Here is a 20226-nt window from a genome sequence, read left to right as displayed (position 1 = left end):
TCATGACATTAGTCTTGCATTCATTTTCGTTCAAATTTTTAATAATGGCACTGCTACATATTTTTGTGATGCCTTCATTATGTTAATGGTCACTCTTGTGTTACACGCCACCTATGTCATCAGTCAACCAGTCATGTAAAACCTGTGCATACCATACATGCTTATGTAGTGAACCTCCTTTCACAATTGTAATATTCTCACTGTCCCATGAAAATTTAAAGCATTCATTTAAAATTTAGTGACTTCTTCATATTGTATCCCTCATTTAAAAAAAATCATACACTGTTTTTCCCTGTTTGTGTACTGTCCTTCATCGAGTAAAATATTTGTTTTGATGTGGCTTCACTCTTAACTCTTCTATCTGCCTATATTTCCACAGAAAGTCATTTGTTCCCTTCTGAATCCTCATTCATCGAAGACCTTCCTTTGCCTTCTTGTGGAAGCTTGTGACACAATTGTTATTTTCTATTTTAGTGGTCATATTTATCGCCCAGCTTCAGTCAAGTTGTTGCATCAGCCAAATAGAGTTGAGTTGTGTACAATTCGTATGATTATGTAGGTTGCAATGTGGAATTGTGGCCATTTCCAAGTGAAAAAATATACTATAAGCTGCATATCAAATCGCATATGTATCAAAGAGGCTATGAAATTATTGGCCATATTCATCTGCAAATTCTATGGCAAAATGTTGAGCGTATCAAGAATTTTGTTATCATGCTTGGATTTCTGTATGCGAAAATGTGTACCAAATCATGTGATGGGAAGTTTCTTACAGCTGTTTAGTTATGACATGTTATGGTTGCAGTGCTATGAAAATAATCATAATCCTTGAATTGTAATTAGTGTGCATGATCTAAGAATTATGCCAAGTTGCAATTAAATTTCTTCGCTATCTGTGCTAAAATCTTAGAATATGCACTCCTAAACTGGGATTTTCGAGGAATCAAGAAAGAATGAATACTTAAGAACGCACACACTCTTACCCCACTAACAGATAATTTGAAAGATGGTGAATTTCAAAAGGCACAATAAGCCACGTTGGAGTTCCGGCTTCCAATAATGTGTATTGAATATTCCCAATAGGAGGCATGAAAAAGAGGCTGTAGGTCGCAGTTAAGAGGAACTCAGCGTGTTGTGGAATTTTGGAAAGATATTGGTCATAAACACTCCGTAAAACCATAATTTCTAAGTGAAAAATTGTTATTTTTGTGACTGGAGCCCACACGCAGACTTCATTAAAAGGGGGTTTCATCACTATAGAGGTTTGTTACAGGAGACTTTTCTCCTTGCATAATGTATGGGAAAGGCCCTGTTTTGTGTACCAGTTAGGGTATGACTTTGATATGAGGAACTTTTTTGTAAAACATTGCTATGAGGAGGTTTGTTATTCATAGGTTTTACTTTACAGCTAGAATGTTACTGAATTAATTGGACCCTATGTTGTAGATATCTTTGGGAAATCAGTTAGATGATGTTTATTGAGGGCTCACTAAAATAGTTAGTCTGTGTCTCTTATATCTCATCATCCTGTGTGCAATCAGTGAAAAACATGAAATTCAATGATGTTAGAATATTAGAGTATGAGGAATATTATAGACTACAATGTTTAGATGTGTTTAATGTGCTGTGGAGTATTATTGACTGTGGTGTTAGCTAAATGGATCATTGATTCAGTACATTTTAGCTATATAGACATATTTTTGTACATACAATATTGGTTTCAGTAGCATGTGTACTGCCTAAATAAACTTTGGCATAAATAACGATGGTGGGTTGAAGTTGAAACTGTATGTATTTCTGACAATATATATGTGTACAGTCATGTATTTGTGGTTAGCTTCTGATTCTTAAGGTAGGAAAAGTTGTTAAGTGGAATTAATTTGTTGCCATGTTTAATGTGTACTCTAATTACATTATTTCAATAATCTTTTTCTAAAGTAGTTGCTTTTGAGTCAGTCCAGGTGGTTCTTCCAAAAATTCATTAATTATGTTAAGCAGTTGAAAAAAATAATTTCTCTCTCATTTTCAGTATGGTGCTAAGGTGGCCAAAGCGAAAGAAACATTAAATCAAAAATCATCTGGTGTGAATTCTAAGAAAAAGTCTAAGGATGAAGTCAGTTGGAAGAAATTTAGTGAGAATGCTAGCAAGAAAATTTCAAGAGAGAGAGTATCAGTTAAAATAAAGAAGCGTTCTAACTTGACCTCTGCTTCCTTTAGGTAAGCTCTTTTGTTGCCTGTGTGGATGTACAGATTTTTCTAGTCTGTTTGTTGTGTGAATGCTTTTTTCATTTAATATGAAGTTAAGGAGTTGCGTGGAGTCTAGAAATTAGTCGCTACATATTATTACAAAAATCTTCCACCCTAACGTGGACTTTCATATTGATGCTTGATTTATCTTTTGCATTCTTACTATTATTTAGCAATCCAGTTGTCTCACTTGTTATTTAACTCTCTGTAAGACTGGAAAGCAAAACAATCCATAAATATCTCCCTTTGGGCACCAAAATATGTAAATTTATCTCTTTGGCTGCTTTAAGCCTAATGTCATACTGCTGATACTGAATTATTGCTAAATTGAAGTCTTTCTAGCTGATTTCTATGCTCAGCTGCCTAAGTATCATGTGAATCAATCCCATTGATTCACTTGATTACTGTGACTACCCATGATTATTGTGACTACAATTTGGTTGATAGAATACCAACAAAGGGTTGTCATAATTTCTTTTAGTAGCCCTCTATAATGAGCAAGTTTTAGAAATTTATACCGTCCAATATGAAGAAGATGTTTCTATGGTTTAGCGAATGTTAGTCAACCCCTCAAGCATGAAATTAAATGGAGGCATTAAATCCATCATAGTTTACAAGATAGCTTTTGTATTTGTGCCCAAATCCATTACTCTGGCGTGTGCAACTAGCTCTTTGAATCCAATTTTTTCATTTAGTTCTTCAATGCTCATTGTCAGTTATGTACCTCGGCCAAGGCCGAGTGTATACATATGTGGTGTATCAGGACTCACTCTCAGAAAATGTGAGACTGCTGCTGGGGAATTTGGAAAGGACTTGCGATGGAAACTCAACATCAGGGTAAACGTGTAGTTCCTTTCTGTAGATGTTTGGCTCACAATCCACATTTTAACCTCTTCCTTTCCTCCTTTCTTCGTTTCCTTCCTTTAACCTCTTGCATTTGGAGCCTATCATGATTATTTAGTTGGGTCGGCAGAATATTTTTAGTTGTGGAAAAAAGTGGAGCTGCTTGTTAACTAACTGAGCACATAGCAATGAAATTTTCTGTCTCACTGCATTTATTTTCCTATGACTGCCCAGGTTTATATCACAGCTTCAGTCAACAGAGTTGAGAAGTCACTTCAAAGTGGTCAGCCCCATGTAATTGTGGGACTTATCTGGTCATTTTTTACCTTTTGAGATGAAGAAATTCAAATATGATGTTTTTGTCGGCTAATATTGTATTTAAGCTTCTAAAATTATTTATAGCAGTAATTATGTCCATTCTAGTGCTCTAAATTTCATGTGTATGCTTGCACAAAGATGTAAACACTTCCCTAACTAAGACACCATGGATGATTGAAATGCTTCTGATTAAAGTCTCCCTGAAAGCATGACGTAAGCTGGATGCTGCTACTTAAATATACGTACATGCTTGAGGGGTTAGGAGTTTGCTCACATAAAAATTTTCCTGGATAATATTGTGATGATTCCCTTGTAAGTGTGGTTATGCATACTAATGATTCAATGTCTGCATTCTTATTGCCCTTTTATAAAGCATGTTTTCTCATTGAAATTTGATATAAGGATTGGAAGAAAATATTACTTTGTTACATTGCATATTGCTAATTCGGAAGCTTACTGTTTTCAATTACAAAATCTACTATCCATTTCAAAAGTATAGATACCCTAGTTTGAAGGGCTGTAATTATGTATCGGCTGGTTTAATTCCATGTTATTTGCGTCAAAATAAAGGTAATTATATTCTGATGTGTATTTTGACAGTAAAAATGTGGATTTAGTGTTTCGAAGGTATTTTTATGAACCAAGAAGAGAAAAAGTAGTTTTTTTTACTCTTTCCATGCAATTATGAATTGTGCACCCCTATAAACCAAAGCTAATGGCTGTATGAATATGAAATTAATATCAACGTTAGATGTAGCTTTTTTAAGTTGTATTCCAGTATTTCTACTTCAAACTATTACTTAAACAAAAGTTATTGTTTTACTTTGTGAAAGACTTTTCTCGGAAACTTGAGTGAGAAACTTTATGTGTTGGACAGTTGTTTGCGTCTCAACATTCTCTGAATAATCTCATTGTGAATTAGACTGTGGAAGGTGTAGTTTGTCTTACGTAGGATCTTCAAAGAAAGTGTTTACCTAGCTGTTTGTTTGATGCCTTGTAGTAGAAAAATTTTAGTTGAACCAGAGATACCCAAAATTCCAGGCAACTTGGTGTGATCAAAAATATTTTACATTTTCATAAATGGTAATATAAAGAAAAATCTTCCAATGCATAAAAAAATGTGTTACTGTTGTGCTCTAATGGTAGATAGCAGCGTTAACTACAGACTAAGGGAGGTTAACTTAAAAAAAATTTACATTTATTTTCAATAAATTATTTTAGGCAGAAGTAACCAACGTTTGTGGTTCCTCATCAATTTGGTAGTTGGAGAGACGTTTTTACTACTTCATATCATCCTACGCAGTGTGGGCATTATGCTTAGCTTTAGATGAAGTGTTTTGCTAATTGGTAGTGGTGAGGGTAGTTTCTTAGTTGAGATCTACTGGAAATTAATTCCTTTGTGTTCATTCATTTGACTGAAGATAGTTCATCCACATTAGTTGTCATTCTCTTTGGTCACAAGCTTAGGCATTTTGTCAATGATGAAGTTAAGCCTCAATGTTACGGCTCAACAATAGTTTCATTTACTTTTATTAGGATTGCCACTTCCCTCCAACAGATTCCTAAAGGCAAACAAGAGCCAGTTAAAAAAGGTAATTATGGGAAGGATAGTCATCCTGCCATTTATATATGCATGAGTCTGAAGTCCATTAATGGTGTTGGAGCTACTACTAATCCCTGCTGTATATTCCTGCTGTTTGTCTGGGGTCATGTGATGTTCAGTGGTGTCTATACTGTCCAATCATAACAGCACATTTTATGCAAGTGCCTACCCTTAGATCCCTTGCACTTTTTATTTTTGGCTTGAGCTTAAGGTGTTAAAATTTATGAAGAAGTGAGTTGAAAGAATACTTTTAGCAGTTACCATGTAAACTGACTGGACTATTCTGTAATAATTTAGGTGGCGCTATTAGGTGCGCAACTAAGTTGCCGCTGTTTGCCAATAGTTTATTAGGAAGTGATTGCTGGTCAATTTTGACGTATCGGAAATGTCATGAACCAAGCTTGGATACAGTGGAACCGCATTAAAGCAAGTACGGGCTATTGCGAGACCCCCACCATTATGAAGGATAGCCGGAGCACCGTCAATTGACCCTACGCTTAGCATGTTAAAAAATCCATTTTTACAAGGTCCTTGTGGTGTTGGCTTTCGTTGTAACGAGAGTTTCCAAAACCTTCACCAAGAGTCGCTAAACTCTGTAATTGCTGTCGATCTGTTAGAAATGAAGTTAACACGGAGTGCTCAGTCTCAAATTCATATGGTAAACCATCGTTCGATAAATTAGTAGTTCATTTCGGTGAAAATACTGTGGCATTGACATTCGAGAATTTTCTTCTTCTTTGTTCCTCGTGCGGCAGAAAGCAGTCGACTGCAGATGTGCACGTCCGTGAGTTGCATGAATAGAGGGGGAGGTAAATTTATGAGAATAGAGAGGGAGAGAGTATTTGAAGGTAGACATCATGACCAAAAAATGCCAAACGAGATAATGAAAATGATGGAGCAACACGAGCGTAATTAATTTATCTTCCTATTTTCTCTTCACAATTAAAAAAAAACAAAAGCAATCGAGGAATGCAGAACATGAAGAGTCAGAAGGAGCTTTGTTCGGGTGGTTTTGCCCACTTATATCTGCAGGAACTACCGAGAAAAGGGCTGTGCTTAAATCTAAAGCGGAGTATTTCAGTGATAGATTGAGAATTGAGAACTTCAAGTGTTCGTAAGGTTTGTTGTACTAATTTAAAGCACGAAAGCGTGATCTCCCTTCATCATTGCTGGTGATGCCTGCAGTGTAAACCCAAAGCCGTGGAAGAAAGAACTCTGATACTTGCGGAATATCTTAAGAAGTATTCCCCAGGTGATGTAGTGTAGACGAAATGGAACTCTTTTACAACCTACACCCTGACAAAACCCTTGCAGTATGGGTGTTTCTTGCAATGATGCTTCTAGATGCAGGTAGTGCACTGTTAGCAATGACATGTGATAAACTGATGCTGCGCTTTTAGTTTATTTAATTTTAAAAATTCTGCATTTTTTTTCATGTTTCGCAGTCATCATTATGAATTTTAAATCCATAATTTTGTACTTGTAAGTTTTGTTGGTCTTAGGGTCCATCAGATGCATATGCTATTTCATTTCTACGTTGCATATGTTACCCATGCGTGTTATATCAGTCACAGTTTCTTGCAGCTTGCTTTTGTTTTACTTAAGTGACATTGGCATCTGCATTATATTTTTGTGAAATAATATGAAGTTAATATATTTTCTCATGTTACCAATTTTAATTCAAATTTTTTTTATTGCATTGCTGTGGGTACACCCGATGTATTCTTTCAATGACGTCGCGGGCTTAACACTCAAAATGGAACTTTTTTGAAACAGAGGCAGTTTTAATCACATCAGTAAGAATGTTTAGCAGACTTTTTAGAGTAGCTACTTTAGATAAAGAAGGTATTACATTGGATGACAGAAAAGATCTTTTGAGGCAGGATCATTCTACCACCTTCCACCTTTTTCGTCTGCAGAAACAAATGCAGTACGTTATTTCACATAATTTCCACGAAATGTATGGGAACAATAAAGATACTCTAATGGAAGCATTTGAGGCATTAATAACCGCGATACTATTTCATCAGCAATAATTTGAATTTTCAGCAGAAAATATCAAAATAATAGATTGATTACGTAAATGCACAACATGCATAGAAAAATGGCTTTGTCGGTTGTGCATTGGGATAATGTTGACAAAGGAATGCTTTGCATGATTTTTATTTTTTATGGCGCTTATTAATTGAATGGCTAGTTTGTTATTAAGGTAAGGAAATTTAGTGATGCTACAAAAACATCGTCTTTCATCTGGATTTATGCTTAAGTTTATCGGATAGAAATGTCTCTGTCACTGCACCAATCCTGTTCCTATATAAGTGTTAACAATGGGTTTATGGGCTCTTATTTGCTCCACCTTCGGTAAAGTGACAGTTTGCCATAGGGAAAGTTTATTTAAGCACTGTGGGGTTTCGTTTTATCGAGGTTGCACTGTATTTAGTAAACAAACAGCTTGATGACAATGGTGAGTGTTTTTTGGCATCATATCCTCATTGTTGCATGAAAAATGTCTGAGCTGGTGTCAAGCTGCCGTCATTTGTGGGAAGTTTTATTTTCTTCTTTTACTTGAAGAAAATGGTGACCGAAGCACATTCAGAGCTCCAAAAAGTTTACGGAGATGCTGCTCAAAGTGAAACAATGTGCTGAGATTGGTTCCGGCACTTCAAAGACTGTCATTGTTTGCGACCAAAAACTTTCGTATATGCTGAATCGGAGGCGGTGATCGATGAAGATTTGTTCCAAACTCAACAATAGCTTGCTTATGTTTTTGCAGTAACCCACCAAGCAAGGAACTTGGGTTCCTTATGATTCAACAAAGCGATTAAGCATGACAATGCTCAACACCATTTTTTCATTATAACGTTGTATTTTCATGGAAAAAACAGCTAGAACTTAGCTGCGCATGTAATATTAAGTTGCAAGATGCTATTTAGGCTCAACATTATGCCTCCCTGATTCTGTATTTCAAGATAGCCGCACCAATGTTGAACTTGGGGCTGCTTTGACCTTGAGATGCTGGATTTAAATCCCCTGCCGTTGCCCTTTGCTGATGGATTTAATTTGAACACCTTTTGATGACCTTGCCCATATGGGTAGCCTCGGTGGTTAAAGATTGAAACATAAAAAATTATTCCGGCATTAATAAGGCTGGAGTAATTCAGATTATGATTTCCAATTTGTACATTTTTAACATGTGGATCATCGCACTCAATTCTTTGCATTGCAAGAGGAAATGGCATGTAAGTTACTTCGTCTGAATATCCTGCATGAAATTTATCTTCAAGAAAGGGCATTTCTCCACTTCGAGAGGAGAGTGATCAGGATCACATGAGCAATTTCGAAGTTTTATAGGAGGCTTTATACTATGTTTTTTGGGTATATGTATAAAGAAACAGGGAGATACTTATGTCAATAACAGGGAACCAGTGTTGTGTAGGCATCGAGGACGATGTTGTATCATCACATCCATTTGGGCATTGCTCATTTTCCAGTGGCTTCTGATCAGTTACTCCCAGGTGTCGGAAAGAATCTCTGTTTATTTTCAGTTCATTGTTTCCTCAATATGCATACTTTTTTCATATTTATATGTGGTTGAATTTTTCCCACAATGCCATCCCTGTCACACTAGCTAGGAAAAATAGTACTGATGGTATTTCTTTTGTCATGGTCTTTCCGTTTTAGAGAATGGATTTCTGCAGTTAACATAATGGGATTATGGGTTTCATGACTCATTATCAGGAATATGGGGTAATATTTAATTTGCCCTCTCTTTCATTTAGGATATGAAAGATGGTCACCTTGCCATGCAGTTGTTTGTACAGTGACTTAAGTTGTGTAAACATCCTTGATTACTACTTCTAAAGTTTAAGGACTGGCATCCCTTTTTCTGCTCTTTCTATCAAATTTTATCTTTATTCAGCTGGTGCAAACATGAGAAGCTGTTTAGCCTTGGCATATGCTGTTCCCCAAACATTGCGCTAGTTAGTAATCAAACATCTTTTGTCAGGGAGGTAGTTCTGTCCGATATCACACCTACAGTGGAGAATTGGTGCTCTGCCTTTACCTACATCATCCCAGACAACTTGAAGATGGAACCCCTGCCCCCACCACTCGAGTAAGGTTGGACTATGAAACTCGTTTAGGAGCCACACTTTATGAGGGGAAGGATTTGTAGGGTAGACTCGGAATGAAGCCATCAAGCCTAACCCAGTACTAACCCCATATTTTTATATTTTTGTGATACACGTGGATCATCTAATCAAATGGTATAATGTCAATTGCATTGTCAGCTTTTTGAAAATTTTCATTGAGAAAGGTTTCGATCAGGGCTTGAAGTGCTGTTGAAATTTAACTTCACAAATTGCCAAAATCTGAAACTATTTTCAGGTTTTGCAAGTAATTTTTACATGTATAGTGGAAGATTAGAGAGAAGACCCCTGTGCCATTAGACTTGTACAGAGCATTTGTTATCTGCTCAGTCTTGAAACATTTATTATCCATGCTCGTGTGCATAATTTAACTATATAACTGGAAAGGTTAAACACACTGAACAGTGAAACCTATTTTTGTACTTTTGAAGGGATTGCCTAAATTTGTATCTTCGAATTTTTGAGAAGTGGAAATTGAGGAATATTTTTTTAATTGGAGGTTTTCAGGGACCTGTTAAAATTTGTCAAATCTGGGGAGACATTAAGCAGAAAAGAGACTTAAAATAGAGGCTTTCTGTGTGTTGGGCTGCCACCAAGACCTGGAAATGTGCTAATTGATGTGATGTTGTGCAGTGGTTGCAATTTGGTGAAGGATAGTGATGAATATTTATTCTACTTTACTTCCGTGAAATATTTTGCTTTTGTGTAAATGGTGTCCTTAATATAAAATATTATTGGCTATTTCTACTGTCTCCTGCACACTTAATTAACAATCTTATCCTCTTAAACTAGTCACTTTGTCTACAGTTGAGTGCAGGTAAGCTCATGGGCTTTTATGACTAACATTGTGAGAGGGTCTGGGGCAGTGGCGTACCTATGGGAGGGGGGCTGAGGGGATGTATCCCCCCCCCCCCAAAACCTTGGAGAAATCAAAAAAATATTTAAAAATCTTGTCTGGATTTGATGTATAATAACTGCATCTGCTTAAAGTTGAATTTTATATGCCAAAATGATGTAAAATGCATATTCAGGCATGTTATTGTTCAAAATTTTTCGTGACCTCCTTGTTTCCAAGGGGGCTAATCCCTCTCATCCCCCCCAAAGCATATTCCTAGTTATGCCACTGGTCTGGGGTTAGCCATTAACCTCTTGGTGTTCAACTTGGATGTTTGGGCATTATTGCTTTAGATGTGCTTGTTGGGTATTTAGTGGAGAATATTGGTGTTTCATATGCTCTTGTCAGCATGAGTGAGGAAATATTTTTCTAATCAAACTAAGAAGTATTTTTTCCTTTTATACCGTATAGCAGTACCACCAGTGGAAGGCCACGAAACATACCAACTTCCAATCACCCTGGAGGTTTCAAGTTAATAAGGAAGGCACCAATACCCAGCCCCAAGAAGAATTTGAAGCGGGGAATGGTGAAAGTGTTGGGAGCCCACCATATTAAACCTGCCCAAGTCACAGAACCCACGTGTATGAATGGGAACGAATGGCGTGTTGAGTCTGTGAAGAATTTGTGAAGAGTGCCAAGTCCATTGGACCACTGTGAAGCATTTTTGCTGATTCCCCCATTTTTTTGTGTCCCGTTTTCATGGCGTTAGAACAAAAGACTGTGCCTGAGCTTCCATTTTTTCGAAGAAGTTGATCTTTAAGATTTGAAGTCCATAGATAAGTCTCTCATATGGACTTCCAAGCAGAAGTCCTAGGACTTTCTAATTCCGTAATTTCAGCATTTTACTTAAATGGCAATTAGACAATGGCATATCAGTTTTGGTTTCCTGGAAATGTTTTGTGTAGCATTCTTGGCCTATGCAAATTTTTAATTTGTAAGTGGTGATGTGGTTGTCAGGGACATATTGTATTTGACTTATACACGTCTACCATTTCACTTCATGCAAATGTGTTTTGTGAGTGAGATTTAACCTTTAGACACCCGAACACCTCGGCTGGCAACAACTGAGACTTAGGTGCTGGGTGAAGTGATATTTGGCTGCATTAAATTTGACAGTGGTGTAAAAATTAGTGAAAAGTGCTTCTCAGGCTTGAGAAATAATGTTGCATTAGACATGGCCCTAAATTATTGCTGTGATATGTAGAAGCAAAATATGGTTGACTTTCATGTAAATTGGAGCGCCATTCTAGCAAAATTGCCATCAGTGAAAGAGTGTGATTTATCGCAATTATAAAGTTTTAATGCGTTAAGCATTTTAATGAATTTTGTTTTATTGTAAAATTTCTTCTTTCTCATCAACTCATTTAGAAGATTTTTGTCTTCAGTCATTTTTTTGTGTTATTATTTCTAAATGATAAAGCAATCATTTGAGGTTTTCATGTATAATGTAAGAATCTGAGTTCTCTTGAAAAAAAATCCTGTGATATGTATGGTTCATCGATTTGGATTAATGGAAATGATTATCATATTGTCCAGTGGATTTTGCAGCTGGTGAACTTAATTTTACCCGTATTTTGGTTTGTTACTCAGAGCCACTACAATAAAATTGCTCTTAAAAGTATGTATTTTTATTGTTCTGTAAATCAGTCATTCAATTTTTTTTTCCCCTACATTAGGGCGGATCGCAAAAATCGATTTTTTTCAAATCCATCTGGCCCAATGAAAAAAAGTTGTGGGACCGATCAAAAATAAGGCCTGAAAAATTTGAGACCTGTACGTGAACCCCTGACCCTCGCTCAAATGCAATTTAGGGGGGGAGGGTCAAAAGTCGAAAAATACAATATTTTATGGTCATTCCCTATAGATTTTGCCGAGTTACTGCCCTTCCAGGGCAAAGATTTCGTGGATTTCGACGTATCTGCCACCGTTTAGCCACAAAATGCCTAATTTGAGTCCGCGTCCGCGAAGAAAATATTCCAACGCCCACGCAGCGTCGCGGATACCAGAGCCGCAGGCCGATCCCCTCCCCTCCCCGCTCGCTTCTCCCCCTCCCACGCCTCTAATACAGCAAAATTCATCCCGCGCATGCTGCTAGGAGGTCGTTTGTCTTTGATAATATAAATCAGAAGATGGTAGAAGGTAAAAAGCGATGCGTAGTGAGACGACTTGTCCCTTATTTGGCGCCTCGTCGGCGTTAAACAAATCGATGTTACCAACTTTTAGAGAAGTTATGAAATAATTTTAGACCTGCGCACGCAGGAAAGGAGACTACGGTCTTGAAGACGCCTCTCGAGTGGCTATGGAGGTTTGGAAACTTAGGTTATGCATTTCTATTCCGGTATTTTCCGACAGCTGTGACTAAATTGATGAATAAGGGTGAAGGCCGCCGGCGTACCCTCCCCGATCTCCTCTCGAACGCCCCAGATGCAACAAAATTCACACCAAGTGCGTCTTTCTTCGTTAGTCTTACTAACATTTTATGTATCAGCATCGTCCAGTGAGGAACAATCACGAAGGAATTACTCAATTACCTGCTTTGCAGTCTGTATTTCTTATGTTAGTGTCATTCCTCGTCTTTTGCTGGTTTCAACAAAGTTTTGGTAAATTCTTTCGCGAATCTCTCGTCCGTATGTATAATAAAAGGAATATTGAAATTTAAATTTGAACTTTCATCAATAGATTTTTAAATTCCACAGCGCTAAGCTCAGATATAGCCGAAGGAACCGGAGTCTCTCTCCAATATATCATCAGCCTTTATGTCGATATTAAAATCCAGCAATTAAAAAAATCTCGGATTGGTCGCCAAACGCATCCTTGCAGAAACGCAAATTGGGTCCCTAGATTACCCTCTCAACGTTTATGTCGCAAATCCAAGTCAACATAGTGCAATTACCAAATAGACCACTGTAAGGGATGAAATACGATTTGATGCTTTCCCGGCGAATGATGTGGGTAAACTCTTTTCGGGGTTCAACAAAATTTATCCCTTAGCATGAGCCCCCAGTCGGAGCTTGAAATATTGGCCATTATGGAAAAATTAACCCGGTGGGAATCCCGAGAAGAGTTTACCCACACTGCAAGGGATGTTGGAATTATGCTTATAGCAAAGGGATGATGCCTCCTTTTTGGGCGGTATTCGCTTGGTACCATCATAATCAAATCCTTTTTAATTCTGTGTACCTAATTTTCACTCGGAAAGGAATCGATAATCGCAGATGTTATAACTTTTGCTAATCGTCCGACGGGAGAGGCAAACCTCCAAAAGTGGGACCCTGTTTCTTCAACTAACACCACACATTCCCCTCTAAACTTCTATTGATAAGTCCACTTGCCTTTTTTCATCAGACAAGAGTATAGTCTTTCATTCCAATAAAATGGAACCCTTTGATGACACCCCTATTTTCTTATTTACAGGAAATAGCATCTTTTTCTGTATACGTAAGTAATTCTGGTACACTAGCTTTTATGTATCTTACGAAGTTATGACTTTTGCGTCAGCTAAAGTTGCGGGAACGAGCATTGCTGTTTCTTGGTTCTAGCATATACCTCTATCACAGTTGGCAGACGCATTTTCCCCGAAGAAGTTCCAATTTGAGGTTATAGTCCTTAATTAATGTTTATTTCATGAGGAAAGTAGAGATACAAATCGGCTAATTTCTCGCCAGTTTAATTTTCTTCGGATGAATTGATGAAGAAAATTTTTGATATTATTTTCCCGTACAAGAATTGACGATGATGACTCAACGTTCTCCTTTGATTCCCTTTTTTCCTCAGTTGTCGAGCTTCTTTAGGGTTCAATCCAGCAGCCATCATCTTTCTTTTCGTCAGATTGTCTCTCAAAATACTTATGCTCCTCCATGCTCTTACACGCAAAAATATCGCATAATTTAAAATTTTCCTTTAAAATATTTGAGTCTTATACTTCAATAAAACCCACTTTTGGCCTATTAGGATTTTCCGTAAATTTTAGTACTTCCTGTGGTACCGCTAAATCCAATTAGTCACATTCATAATGGAAGATAAGCGCGTCACCATAGTTCGCACACCTTCATAGCCACTCGAGAGGCGTCTTCAAGACCGTAGTCTCCTTTCCTGCGTGCGCAGGTCTAAAATTATTTCATAACTTCTCTAAAAGTTGGTAACATCGATTTGTTTAACGCCGACGAGGCGCCAAATAAGGGACAAGTCGTCTCACTACGCATCGCTTTTTACCTTCTACCATCTTCTGATTTATATTATCAAAGACAAACGACCTCCTAGCAGCATGCGCGGGATGAATTTTGCTGTATTAGAGGCGTGGGAGGGGGAGAAGCGAGCGGGGAGGGGAGGGGATCGGCCTGCGGCTCTGGTATCCGCGACGCTGCGTGGGCGTTGGAATATTTTCTTCGCGGACGCGGACTCAAATTAGGCATTTTGTGGCTAAACGGTGGCAGATACGTCGAAATCCACGAAATCTTTGCCCTGGAAGGGCAGTAACTCGGCAAAATCTATAGGGAATGACCATAAAATATTGTATTTTTCGACTTTTGACCCTCCCCCCCTAAATTGCATTTGAGCGAGGGTCAGGGGTTCACGTACAGGTCTCAAATTTTTCAGGCCTTATTTTTGATCGGTCCCACAACTTTTTTTCATTGGGCCAGATGGATTTGAAAAAAATCGATTTTTGCGATCCGCCCTACCCTACATGCCTTTGGTTCAATTTTTCGCCTTGGATGAGTTGTCGACGTGCATCTAGATTGGCATGCCTTAACTTGGTCTCTCTTCCTTTTTACTTTGTGGTTCTGCATTTAAAAATGAATTTATTGCAATAACTTTAACTTTCTCTCTAAAAATGCAATCCATTCCCTGAACTCATAGCATTTGAATTGACTGCAGCTGGTATCATTTCTCATTTTTTTAAAAACAGAATTATACTGATCACATCATACTATACGATTCTACCAAAGAAATTCTGGTTTGCTTAGCATTACATATCTATGTCTCTCTTGTGTATTAAAAATTCAAAAATGAGTCAATTTCTAAGGTCAACCCTTTTGCTTTCACGGCAACTTCCATTTTCACTCTCAGAAAGCTCAATCTCGTTTTTAGTTTTTAAAAATTATATGTTACTAACCTATTTCTTGACATAAGGTGCTGAAAATTTTGATGGTCTTCAGAAAACAAATTTTAATTTAAAAATAGGTGCATGGGCAGGCCAATATTATTATTTGCAATAAATATTTGTGCATAGGATTACACCAGAAGCCGAACGAAATATATTGTAGACAACTGCAGATCCTTGAATATTTTAAGACTAAAATGAAAAGTCAACATAAGGGCCTAAGGGTTAAAGTACTGATCATTGGATACCCTTAAGGGTGGCCACAAGATACCAACCGGGGTAAATATTTTTGGGGTTTTCTTCTGGAGGGCTCCCACTTAAAGTAGCTGATAGGATGGTAATTGAAATTGTTTGGGGTACAGCCCAACATCTGCTTGCACTAAAATTTTAGACACTAGTGCCTCATTGAAGCTGAGGTTAAAAAAAATATTCATTTTTATGTTGCTGTTATTCCTGTGTAAAATGAAGACTACTTATCGTAGAAACTTGTTTTTGTGTCATTTGGCCGGAAATTTTTTGTCTCAACCAATTTGCGATCAAAGGAGTGAAAATAAACCATTAAATTAGAATCATGTAGGAAAAGATTCGCTTGGAATTTTTAAAAATTTTCTCAAAAACGAAATTTTTTTTAAAAGCTGTTTTGACAAAACTATTTTTTCTCAGTAAAATTTTATTTTTCCTTTTTCTGGAGATCAGTTTGATGAAACAGATTTTTTTGTCTGAACATCCGTTTGGGCTTCAGTACCTATTAAAAATGGATTCCTGCATTATTTTTTTAGCAGAGGATACTTAAATTACAAAAATAATTCATTTGGTCTTGTAATAATTTATTCAGATTTGCTCATGTGTTATAATAATATATTTTTAAAATCTGATTAGGGTAGGGGGTTGCACCTCACACCCATAATTTCAGCCACTTTTTCCATGAAATCGATCTAATTTTATATCATTGTGCTATTTTAAAATATGTTTACTTTTAAACATATATTTTTTAGGTATTCTAATTTGTGCCTTAGGAAATTTGCTTGCAGTAAAAATAAAAGCAGTCCTACAATGGCCCCTCCACAACCTAACATCGATGAGTAGAAATGTGAAGGGGTTTTCATGATTTATTCTCTCGTATTTTACTATTAAAAGACTTTATTTAGGAAAAATAAAATTTCTTAGCTTGTTACAAACTATATCTGCCCAAAACATTAGACAGCTTCCGAGTAGTTCTGTCATCTTTTTGTTCTTACATGGTTTGCGGCTAAGGATATTTTTTGCTTTTCGAATGCATAACTTATGGAGATTTAAAGATAAATTGGAATTTACTCTTGTGAATTATGAGACGTTTGATAAATACACACTTTCGTCATATTAGGAGAATAAAATAGCTCTGATACAATATGGGCATTATGTTTGTGTGTTTTCAGAGAAATTAATTTTCGGTGGCGTTGGGAGAATTTCAAATTTGTTCTGTGTGTCCATAAACTCGCATTTTCAGGTTATCAGAATAAAAGCTAGTGATACACACTAAAGGAGCAGAAATTTATTTTTCTCGCGAATGCACAAAAGAGTATACAATAAGAGGGCGAAAAGTCCCGCTCCGGGATTTTTTTTTCCAGTCCCTGTGATGGACGTTACAATCGGTATGAGCGTTTACGTTCGTGAGAGGACGAAGTGTTTGTAAAATGGTCTGCAAAGGGTGTTTTCAAGGGCCATAACAGAGAAAACAGGAAAAATTGGCCAAAATCCTTTTTTTCGCGATGTTCCACCACCTAAAAAATTTCCGATACGCTAGCCGAAATATATTGAAAAACGCCCACGGAAAACATTTTTTCTTCGTGGGCCTCTAATTTTATGAAAACATGCGTTGTGATTTTCAAATCGACGCTGTCTCCCTTTCCCGCTGAAAATTATGGAAATCAATTGGACATTTGCTCCATTAAATAAACTTTCAAATGCCGCAAACCGCATTAAAAAAATCGGCTATCTAGACCGAGATGTCTAAAAAAGAGTGAAAATCGTATTTTCGAGCTAGGCGGCCCTGGTGAGCCTCTAACGGCCTGGAAGTGTGGGGAGGTTAGTCCCATTTGATCCCGAATCGCATGCCCTAGGTACGGTCCCGGAGGGGATTCTCTGTCCCGGAGGAACTTTTTACCCTCTTATTCAGCTATGCCCTTTCTGAGGTTATGCCATTTCCCATTATTCAGGGGAATATTAACAAAAGGTGTGGACTTTAATGGTGTGGAATATAATTTTCTGACGAATGAATTTTAAATGGTTTGAAGAGAATTTGAGATATGTAAATTGAATGCCTACCTGTATCATACAGTGCCAGTTTTCAGGATAGCAGAATAAAAGGTGGTGAGAAATAAATGGCATTGCGGTCGGTCTTTTAGATACACAAACATTCTGAGGCCTGAAAATAATTGTACGTTCACTCCAATAATTACCTGGTGCCCGTTAAAATCGCAGTATTCAGGTGTTCAAAAATAAGAAAATAAGTGATACGAGCGTGCTGCGCCCGCTCCCAGCGGGCTTCCCCCGCTCTTTTCAATGCAGGTCCACAGAGGGATAGGCGCGTTTCTAATTTTAAAATGTAGAAAAAAAGGCAAGGTCTTATGTACAAATTTAATTGAAATGTTCATGTACAAATTGAGGTCAGACATTAAACACAACACTGGCTCTTTAAACAAAACATTGGAAGTAATTACACTATTCTCTGTAAAACGCAAATGATGACTCATACTTACGTATCAACAGGGGACTTGAATGTGGAATCAGCCGCATTTTGATAAAAGTTATTTAATGAATGCGAGGCATTGTTGCAAATGAACAAGTGTATCAGTTTGTGCGCCGTTAACGTCAGGAATATTTATCTTTTTTGTTTTTGCTATTTTTCTAATTATTTAAAAACCAATTTTAGGAAACAATAGCAATATTTAGAAAGTAAGATATGCCGTCGCATGTTTTATGATAAATTCTGTGTATTTTGGTACCTCATTTATAGAGTTTGGTTGCGTAAAAGTTGAGAAAAAAGTATCTATACAGCAGAAATAATATAGAAGACGAGCGGGCTTCCCCCGCTCTTTTCCATGATGGTCCACTGACGGATAGGCGCGTTACTAATTTTAGAATGTAGAAAGAGAGGCAAGCTCTTATGTACAAATTTAATTGGAATGTTCATGTACAAATTGAGGTCAGAAGACCACTCTAAATACAACATTGGGAGTAATTACACTATCCTCTGTTAAACGCACATGATGACTCATACTTACGTATCAACAGGAGACTTGAATGTGGAATCAGCAGCATTTTGATAAATGTTATTTAAAGAATGCGAGGTATTGTTGCAAATGAACAAATATATCAGTTTGTGCGCCGTTAACGTCAGGAATATTTACCTGTTTTTGTTTTTTTTGTTGTTTTTTTTTAAATTATTTAAAAACCAATTTTAGGAAACAATAGCAATATTTAGGAAGTAGTGGTTGCCATCGCATGCTCTGTGATAAATTCTGTGCATTTTGGTACCGCATTTGTAGAGTTTTGTTGCGTATAAGTTGAGAAAAAGGTATCTATACAGTAGAAATAATATAGAAGATAGAATTATTTTACGCGATATTTTTACCTAACAGATGCATCAATTTTCGTAAGTTTCGGAATAATTTGGAATTTCGCAATGCGCATCCCAACCATTACCGTATTTCACCAAATCTTTTCTCTCCGTCGCATTAATTTTCGAGATTTTAAGATAATTTCCCCTTTTTCTAGTGAATTACGAGAAGAACGATAAACTCACATTATTGCAAACTGTGGAATAAATAGCTGCATAGTTATTGAAAAACAAATATCACATTCTGCACACAATCACGTCACATCACGTAATTTAATTCTATATCACTTATTTTTTTATTTGTGAACACCTCAATAATGCGATTTTAACGGGCACCAAGTAATTATTGGTGTAAATGTACAATTATTTTAAAGCCTCAGAATATTTTTGTATCTGAGGCTTGAAAATAATTCTAACATCACTTTGTACTGAAATCGTGATTATAGGTACAAAATTCATTTCTGGAGTGTCATTTCGCATTTTTCCACTTTGTACTCATACGTGTATATAGCAACAAATTTAATTTCTGGTGTGTCATATGTAATTTTTCTTACTTGGTACTGAAATCGCGTTGATAGCATCAAAATTCATTTCTGGAATGTTATTTCGCATTTTTTTTACTTTAAACTGAAATTATGTTTATAGCAACAAATTTAATTTCTGGTGTGCCATTTTCTCATTTTCTTACTTGGTACTGAAAGCTTATTTATAGCAATAAAATTCAATTCTGAAGTGTCATTTCGTATATTTCTTTCTTCGTACTGAAATCGTGTTTATAGCAATAAAATTCATTTCTGGAAAGTCATTCGCATTTTTCTTACTTCGTACTGAAATCGTGTTAATAGCAACAAAATTCATTTCTGGATTGCCATTTTGCACATTTCTTACTTCGTACTAATTCGTGTTTATAGCAATAAAATTCATTTCTTGGGAGTCATTTCGCACTTTCATACTTGGTACTGTAATTGTGGTAATAGCTCCGTAATCCAATTCGGGAGAGTCATTTCGCATTTTTCTAACATTGTACTGAAATCGTTTTTAAAGCAATAAAATTCATTCTTGGGGTGTCATTTCTCATTTTCCTTACTTTTTACAGAATTCGTTTTTAAAGCAACTAAAAATATTTCTGGTGAGACATTTCTCATTTTTCTTCCTTGGTACTGAAATTGTATTTATGGTAACAAAATTACATTCCTGGCGTGCAATTTTGCATTTTCTATACTTCTTTCTGAATTCCTGTATATTGAAATTAAATACATTTCTGATGTGCTACTTCGCATATTTCTTTCTTGGCACTGAAATCTTGTTTATAGCAACAAATTTCATTTCTGAGGCTTTTTCGCATTTTTCCTACTTGGATCTTAAATCGCGATAATAGCAACAAAAATAATTTCTGGAGTGTCATTTCGCATTTTTCTTTCTTGGTACTGAAATCCTCTTTATAGCATTAAAATTCATTTCTGGGTTATCATA

The 20226-nt window shown here is 36.6% G+C and overlaps 1 protein-coding gene across 10 annotated transcripts in view; it reads left to right on the top strand.

Annotated features, from left to right (window-relative positions):
- LOC124171690 (tubulin monoglutamylase TTLL4-like) overlaps nucleotides 1-11675 on the top strand; it is a 59435-nt gene extending 47760 nt beyond the window's left edge. For 7 of the 10 annotated variants that reach the window (XM_046550940.1, XM_046550936.1, XM_046550937.1 and 4 more), the window contains 2 exons: nucleotides 2030-2217; nucleotides 10466-11675. In XM_046550940.1, the coding sequence (XP_046406896.1) occupies nucleotides 2030-2217; nucleotides 10466-10682 (405 nt within the window). In that variant the 3' untranslated portion in view covers nucleotides 10683-11675. Of the gene's footprint in view, nucleotides 1-2029; nucleotides 2218-4944; nucleotides 5001-10465 lie in introns of all 10 variants that reach the window. The other 3 variants (XM_046550942.1, XM_046550941.1, XM_046550935.1) reach the window with 3 other exon arrangements.
- Nucleotides 11676-20226: the final 8551 nt, after the last annotated feature.

The sequence above is a fragment of the Ischnura elegans genome, chromosome X (genome assembly GCF_921293095.1).
Source record: "Ischnura elegans chromosome X, ioIscEleg1.1, whole genome shotgun sequence".
Classification (NCBI taxonomy): domain Eukaryota; kingdom Metazoa; phylum Arthropoda; class Insecta; order Odonata; family Coenagrionidae; genus Ischnura; species Ischnura elegans.
Note: the sequence above shows the minus strand (reverse complement) of the source record. Positions and strands in the feature narration are given on the sequence as shown.